The following is an 8,067-nucleotide window of genomic DNA, read 5'->3' as shown; positions in this document are numbered from 1 at the left end:
CCCCCCCCCCCCCCGCAAGCGAGACCAGTCATTTCTGTCCACACCCTTCTCTGCTGAAGCGGGTTAGGGCAGATCCAAAAAGTGTCAGACTTTTTGGAGGAAGGAATGAGACAGGGGCCCTTCCACTGCTAGTACGTGACCTGGACACAAAATGTCAGATAGGGTAGGAAACTCAAAAGAGTCCACATAATTTGGGAAGAACTGGGAGGATTCCAGCTGTCAATCTCCTCTCCTATCCTCATATGACCAGTTAAGGGTAGCAGGCATCCCTAACGAAATTAAGAATCCAGACCAGCTGTTTAACTGGACTTGACCCTTGTCAGGTGAAATGTTTTCTTTCTTTGGAATTGGTGATCAGCAACAGGGCCTGGGCAGCTATCCATTCTTTTTTTTTAAATATTTTTTTCTTTGTAGATGGACACAACACCTTTATTTTATTTATTTTTATGTGGTGCCAGGGATTGAACCCAGTGCCTCATGCATGCTAGGCCAGTGCTCTGCCACTGAGCCACAACCCTAGCCCCAAGCTATCCATTCTAATCTGTCCTTCGGTGTTAGGAACTTGCAGTGGACAAACTAGTCAGTGACAATAGCCCAAGGAGAGTGATCTTTGTTCTTGGATGTGCAGAACTGAGAAAGCATCTCCTGACTAGCTGATTAGGATGAAATGTGAGTCATTTGGCCACAAACCTCCCCCTAAGGGAAGGCACCCACCAGTCGGATCACCCATCTCCTCTGTAAACTGCCCCAAACCAGCCTCCCAGCCAGATGGACTTTGCACAAAAGTCTTCCATTTTCTTGGCCAGATGGCTTCTCAAATACTTGCATTCCTTGCCTTAACCCCTTGTTTTTCAACTGGTCTGTCATGTGGCAAGTAGCCCAAGACCAGTAACCCTAGCATTAGCAGAGGGAGAGGTTATCTTCGCCTATCTTTGGCCTGCCCTTGGGGTCAAAGTTATTTCTACAACCAGCTCAAAGCGTCCACTTCCATGACCATATTGGCTGTGGCTGATACTGCCGCCTTATTGTTTTTACATATAATATACTGTGTTTTATTATAGGACAGTCTTCAGGTGCAATACTGAAATTTTTTTTTTTTTGGTACTGGAGATTGAACTGTGGGGTGCTGTACCACGGAGCTACACCCCTAGCCCCTTGGTTTTTTTTTTTTTTTTTTATGAACTTTTAAAATTTTTTTTACTTGTTGATAGATCTTTATTTACATGTGGTGCTGAGAATCAAATCCAGTGCCTCACACATGCCAGGCAAGTGAGCTACCACTGAGCCCCAGCCCCGTCTTCTTTTATGTTTTTGAGACATGGTCTCACTAAATTGTTAAGGATGGCCTTGAATTTGGCATCCTCCTGACTCTGGCTTCTCAAGTCACTGAGATTACGGTGTGCACCACACCCACCTTTTAGAATTCTTGGTTCCTAATGGCTGGGTAATGTAGGAGGCTGACACCCCCTAAAAGTGATGTGAAAATCACGTGCATTCCCTTCCCCACTCCCCTTCTTCAGTTAACCAATACACCCCCAAAGAAATCAGTCCGTATTCCAATGTAGTAATCAACGGGTTTTATTTTCCTAAAACTGAAATCGTCTACGGTTCTCAGAGCTAAACTTCCAAAGCTACCGTCAGCAATTTTTCATGAGAGCCCAAGGGAGGGGGCAGAGAGAAGAGACAAGAGACAGAGAGGCAGAGACCACTCGTGTAAGAGGCTGGGAAGGGCACTCCCCTGTCCTCTCAGTGGGTTACAAATCGGATCTGGTGGCAACACTGAGGGGACCAAGTCGGGGTGTGTGGATGGGAGAGGACACCAGAAGAAACACCGAAGCCCCAGCAACAAAAAGAAAGTCGTCAAGCCCAAACAGAAGGGGATCCACCCGTGCACCTCAGAAATGGGGGCAGTGGTGGGGAAGAAAGGGCCAGAAGGGGTAGCACACAAAGGGTTGGGGGGATTAATTTTTTTTTTGTAATTTTCTTTTATTAAAAACATCTCCTAAAAAATGTGTCTTTTCCTTTATGTCTGGGTGACATATGTGACTGAAGGCTGGCCTTGAGCACTGTGGGGAGAGGGAACAGCAAGGGGTCTTCCCAGGGCATCCCATCTCTGACCCCCGAGATCTAAAGGGGAACAGACACTCAGTACTCCCACCTAAACGGGTGAAGTCAGCCCTTCAGAGCGCATGTTCTTGGCCCAAACAACTTGGAAGCCCCAAAGTCTTCTGACAATCAGCTACAACCCCCAGAACTCCTGGGGTCAGCAAAAGAATGGGTGTTGTCAATTATCAAGAATTTCCGGGACCTCTCCCCTACGAGATGTCCCACTTTCCCTCAATCCAGGCAGCTGGGAAAATGGGTGTGGGAGCAGGGGACAGGAGCTCAAGAGATGTCCACCTTCATGGGATTGCCCCTTCCAGGCCCGGGGTGGGGGGGGCCACCTCGCTGCTCACACTCCTCCTCTTCCACTCCCACCCCTGATCTTAACCCAGAGGTCCAAAATGCCTAGGGGATAGGACAGGAGTGTCGGGTGGAAACAGGGGCCCAGGCCCCAGTAGAAGCTCTGGGAAACAGCTCCAAGCAGGAAGGGACACAATGGCCTCATTTCATCCTAGGGAGCAGAAGACATGGCCCTGCCTCAAGATAGTGGGGGTACCTGGAGGTGAGGGCCAGGTCAATCTCTGGGGGCTGGACTTAAAGTGGGGACAGTGAATGGAGAAGGAGAATGGGTTGGGTGGGAAAAGGGTTCCCAGTTTGCAGGCCATGGCCAGTTTCCCCAGTAGCACCCAGACAGCAGCAGGAACGGGGCAGGGGCTCCTCTTGAAACATTGGTGGCTACAGGCTGCGGGGGAGGGTTGGAGGGGAGAAGGGTTAATGGTGTGGCCTCTGCCTGGCCTCGCCCCAGCCAGTGCGGGTCTCCTGGGAGAACCCAGCCCGCCTGCCTCCCGGGTGGGAGGCTGACCACTGCAGGCCCTTCTCCTTCTCTGCAGGTGGCCGGGCCCTCCCAGTCCAGGGGCCAAAGGGCTCACTCACCTCTCATGATCTCTGGCGCCCGGGGCCTCTGCATCTACCTTGGCAGTTTCCTCCTCCTCCTCTTCCTCCTCTTCCTCCTCCTCCTCCTCCTCTGGAGGCCCCCGGCCAGAGCCAGGCTCAGAGGGGGTGCTATTCTTCTCCACCTCCCCAGGGAGGGGCCTCTCGCTCTCCAAGGCAGCTGCCTCCTTTTCCTCCCCTTCGGGTTCTTCAGCCTCCTTGGGACGTTTAGGGGAGTCCTAGGCAGGATGGGCAGAGAGGAGGGCTGACGCTGGAGAGAAGCCACCAGCTACGCACCTGTGTCCCCTCCTCTCCTCCTCAGGGGCTCCTTCCTGGGCTGCCACCCACAGTCCCGTATCCCATCTTCTCAGCTAGGGGCTGGATGTCCCTCTCAGCCTGGGGACTCCTGAGGCAGGGTCCTGATGCTGTGGGGGCGCCCCATGAGCATGCTCCAGGGATCCTGGGGCCCAGTTACCTCCAGCAGGTCCCCTGCTCTCCTCTTCAGCGCCCCCTTCTCGTTCTTCTCCTTGGTCGGCTCGTCGATGACCAGCTTGCCCTCCTCGTCACTACTGCCCTCCGCGTTCCCCTTCTTGTCGCCATCGCCCTCTGCGGCCTCGGGTTTGGGCTCCGGCTCTTCCGAGCAGCTCTTTTTCTGGGAGGACTGCGGCAGAGACAGCAGAGGCTGCTGAGTGGCACCAGCAGCGGCCAGGCCGGGCCCCTTCCCCAGGCCACCCCCTCAGCCACTCACTCCTTCCTTCTCCCACCTCACCCCCACCCCCACCCAGGTGCCCAGTCTCACAAGTGATTTGAGACCCACCTCTGTCGGATTAGCCCCGGGGTAAACCCACTGGCCGGGCAGGCAGGGCTCTGTGCAGGAGGGGGGAGGGCTGGAGCAGGAGGCAAAACCTCGGGTCAACTTCTCCCATAGGGAGCTGGGACCCTTTCCCCGCCAACCCCCGCCCCCCACCCTCCCGCCTTGTCCTGCCCGGCTCACGAGCACCTCCTCCTGGAAGCCTTCGTGGAAAGAGTAAGGCCATGTCCTGTCCTCACGCTGGGCCTAACCAAAGGCCTGTCCCCACTTACCGCTTCATCCTGTTCTTGACACACCCACCCCCCACTAGGTTGCTGTCAGACAGTGATCCTGATCACCAGTAGGACACCCCAAGACCCGTCCCCTGAGGAAGCCCCACCCACCACCCCATGAGCTCCTACACCAAGTCCTGGTGTTCTGAGGCCGAGCACCACCTGTGGCTGGCTCCCGGAGCCCGCAGCCACACCTCTTTCCAGGGCTCTTTGGGGCAGATAGCAGCTCACCTGGTAGCCAGAAGCCTTGACAGTAGGGTTGTTCTCGATCTCCCACAGCCCCTCGCTGAACCCTTTCCTCTTGTTGGGCTTGCCAAACTTCTCCTTGGACTCCTCGTAAGGGAAGAGGTCTTTGGGGCCCAGGAATGCCCTGGTAAGAGATGGGAGACTGTGCTCTCGAGCCCCTCCATGCCCCTGAGCTGCAACAGCCCGGTGCAGAGGGGGCACTGTCGCCACCTCTCTCTCTCTCCAAAGTGGCCCCCCCCCCCGTGGTATCTCCCCCCACACCCAGCTGACCCCTCACTCACGTCTCGTGGGTCCCGAAAAAAAAGACTTGGTATTTGTTGGCGGTTGATTTCACTGCGGCCTCAGGCATCTCATCAATCTGGGGTGAGATGAGGGAGGTGAGTGTGACCTGGAGTCCCCAGGTCTGAAGTCTGAGCTGGCAGGGGAACTGACCTCTCAGGCCTGGTCACTGGTGTCAGGCCAGACAGAGTGGGAACCCCGACGATCACCAAGGAGCTTTGTGAACCGTTTTTAGAAATGGAACTTGGTTCAAATCAAGCCAGACATGAAAGTCTAACGGAAACCCAGGGTTCCTCCTTCGCCTCCAAAACCAGACAGCACCTGTTGCCCAACATGTCCAGGTCTCTACCTCAAAGCTCCAGAGCTCTGCCACCCATCCTGGTCCAGTCATTGACATCTCTTGTGCCTGGACTAAAACCACAGCCTCGACCTCCTCTCTCAGATTCCTTTTTCGCCCTGCTACAATCTTCAAAATGCTGACCCACACATCTCATCCCCTTTCAGTAGGGTCTCATACGACTAGGGTCACCTGTTCCACCTCTTCTTCACAACTGCAGGTCTGATCTCAGCTGTGCCACCCATAGTTGTTGACCTTGGGCAACTTACTGAACCTTTCTGTCTCAGTTTCTTCAACCATCAATGGAGATGGTCACACATATTTAAGCCACAGGACTGTGGGGTTTCAATGACCACAGCCTGGCACGACAGGCCAGATGAGTGTTTGTGACCAACCCCTCAAGATGCTGCCCCTCCTGTTCTGTGGACACAGTCCTTTCAGCACTAGCTCCTGATCTGCCTTCCAACCTCAGTCCCACCATCACTTCCTCCAAAATGCTTCCTCATCCCGACCCAGTCAGCTCCCAGGATCTCTCCCTAGCACCTCTCCTTCACAGATCCAGATTTACACTGACTCACATTACCCGATTATCTACGTGGACTATACCCACCCACCCCCAAGGTCAGAGGCCATGCCTGCTTTTACCCCCAGCACATAGTTAGGTGCACCAAAATTCCTGAATGAATCTGTACAGATAAAAACAGACTGCTCTGGCCGGAGTGCAGGGGCGAGGTGAGCGCTTCCATTCCCAGCTCTAGCAGCAGTCCCAAAGTCTTCTGGGGAACACTTTGAACCACCAAAGTAGTCAAACCCTTTATTTTACAGATGAGGAAACTGAGCCCAGAAAAGAAATGATCTACCCCAAATAAGAGGGGAAAGTTAATGAGGCCTGGATATCACACCTGTACCTCCTAACTTGATCCCCTGCTGCTGTACCTGTCCTGGCCCTAGAGGGGCACTACGGGAGGTGCAGAGGTCTGAGGCCAGGGAAATGGGAGAGGCAATGTCTTAACCAGCCTCTCCCAGAGCAGGGCCTGGAAGCTCCAGCCAAGCTGAGCTGGGGGCTGTGTGGGGACTACAACTCCCAGCAACACTTGCAACAGCCCCAGCAGCCTGGCTTCCCGCCGGACAGAGGCCAGGTGGCCATGTTGACTGGGGCCCCAGGCGCAGACAGGAGGGAGACAGACAGGCGAAGGCAGTGATTAGCACACAGAGACGGGGACAGAAGGCCTGGCGGGGGATCTGGGGAGACGAGGCGGCTGGGAGTGAGCGAGACACACCCAAGAGTGGGGATGGGGCCCTCGCTTGAATCTGAGGGGCGTCTTGCCCCAGACTGGGCAGTCTTCAGGCTCCTGGCACCTCCCCCCTTGCCCCGTGGCCTCTGGGGACAGAGGTCCAGCCCCTCCCCCCAGGAAGGCCCAGCAGAAACTGGGCCCTCCCTATGACCAGGAGACGCTGGGGTGTGAGAGCAGGGGGTGGAAAGGCACGCAGTTCCCCCCACAAACACGATCCCCATCGCCATGACAACCCAACCCCGCCCCCGGGGCCACTCAGCAACCAGGAATGTGACCGCCCCTCCCCCCAGGCCCTCTATCCGGATTGGGGAGGAGGGGACACTAACACACACCCCACCCCCAAGCCTGGAGTCTGGCACCTGGGTCCTGGCGGTGCCTGAAACCACAGTTAGGGCTGGAGGTCCGGGTGGGGGGACTTGCCCTCAAGAAGCCAGACCTGTAGTGGGGGCGGGGGCGGGATAGGACACCTGGCTGCAGTTACCAGCAGGCTCCCCACCCTCCACTCAGAGGGGGGAGCAAAAAACAAAACGAGGGCCTCCAGGGCTTCAAGATCCCAGGAGACAGGGATAGGCCAATAATAGCAAAGGCCGGTGGGTCCCCGGGCCTCTCGGGAGGATCAGTGCGACGCCGGCGGGGTGGGGGTCTAAGGCTGGGAGTGCAGCGGGGAACTTTGATCGCTGCTGCGTCGTGTCCACACCTGTGCCAGGGCACCGGCGCTCACGGTAAATGTGCTCAAAAGAGAAACTGAGGGGCGGGGGCTGTAGCTCGGTGGTAGAGCTTCGCCCAGCACGTGAGCGGCCCTGGGTTCCATCCTCAGCACCACATAAAAATATTGTGTCCATCTAAACAACAAAAAAGATGAGAGAGAGAGAGAGAGAGAGAGAGAGAGAGAGAGAGAACAGCCTCAGGAAGAAGGGACAGGTGGGGGAGGGTCAGACGTGAGAATCCAGGAGAACCCACTGCAAAGCACCTGACCTATGGAAAGCAAACTTCCTATGGAAAGCAAACTCAGATAACTGAACATGAGCAGTGTGACAGGGGACCCAGGAGGCCACCAGCTGCCCAGCCCCAAGGGTGGGGAGAAAGAAAAGAACGGATGGAATTAAAAATAGAATGAGACACACCAGATACACCCTCCCTGCTGACTTGCAGCTACATAAAGGATGGATCTGAGAAAGAGGGCAAAGGACCAGGCCTGGGCAAGATGGGCATCTCCCCCCTTGAATGCAGGCACTGGGGGGAAGGGCCATTAGAGGATGGAATGCAATGATTCCTTCTGTAAGGGTACCTCCATCTCTCAAGCTACAAAGGAAGCGTTTTCTTATACTTGGAAGCCAAGGGCAGTTCTTCCTAGACATAGAGAGGATATGAGGTCTCGGGGGAGCCCTGTACCCCAACAAGTCTGTTTTCCAGGTGGAGCCTTCACATCCAGGTTGTGACTCAGAACCTGTGAGTCAAGGATAAGTGGGTCAGGGTGGGGCCAGATGTGGAGACCCCACTGTACCCCCTCCACCAGACAACAGAGAAGGGGGCTCTGCAACCTCTCGCCTCCTCTAGGGATCCTGGGGAGTTAGTTCTCAGGCCCCAGCCCTTCCACTCCCAGCCCCACCTCCTTGGCACTGCCCCACCTCATCATCCAGGCCTGAGAGCCTGCAACACCATCCTGCCAAGCCCTCGAGGCCCACAGAGGGATCTGCAATGTTCAAGTGAGGAATTGGGGAGGGACGCACATGCCCCCCACCCCCAGCCTCAGACCAAAGGCAGGCTCAGGGTCACCTACCCAACACTTAGGAG

At 55.7% G+C, this 8,067-nt stretch overlaps 1 protein-coding gene across 1 annotated transcript; it reads right to left on the bottom strand.

Annotated features, from left to right (window-relative positions):
• Positions 1-1,562: 1,562 nt before the first annotated feature.
• Positions 1,563-4,797, bottom strand: Hdgf (heparin binding growth factor). The gene is made up of 5 exons (XM_015502714.2): positions 4,644-4,797; positions 4,348-4,486; positions 3,509-3,694; positions 3,037-3,272; positions 1,563-2,845 (listed from the first exon to the last, which is right to left on the bottom strand). The coding sequence occupies exons 1-5, from the start codon at positions 4,709-4,711 to the stop codon at positions 2,839-2,841; spliced, it is 636 nt and encodes a 211-aa protein (XP_015358200.1). The 5' UTR covers positions 4,712-4,797; the 3' UTR covers positions 1,563-2,838.
• Positions 4,798-8,067: the final 3,270 nt, after the last annotated feature.

This window comes from Marmota marmota, unplaced genomic scaffold (assembly GCF_001458135.2).
Source record: "Marmota marmota marmota unplaced genomic scaffold, marMar, whole genome shotgun sequence".
NCBI classification, from domain to species: Eukaryota; Metazoa; Chordata; class Mammalia; order Rodentia; family Sciuridae; genus Marmota; species Marmota marmota.
Note: the sequence above shows the minus strand (reverse complement) of the source record. Positions and strands in the feature narration are given on the sequence as shown.

Coding starts and splice junctions, on each gene's coding strand:
- Hdgf (XM_015502714.2), bottom strand. CDS start 4,711: ATGCCTGAGGCCGCAGTGAAATCAACCGCCAACAAATACCAAGTCTTT. Junction 3,695..4,347: donor TCAAGGCTTCTGGCTACCAG/GTGAGCTGCTAT, acceptor TCTCTGCCGCAG/TCCTCCCAGAAAAAGAGCTG. Junction 3,273..3,508: donor GAGCAGGGGACCTGCTGGAG/GTAACTGGGCCC, acceptor CATCCTGCCTAG/GACTCCCCTAAACGTCCCAA.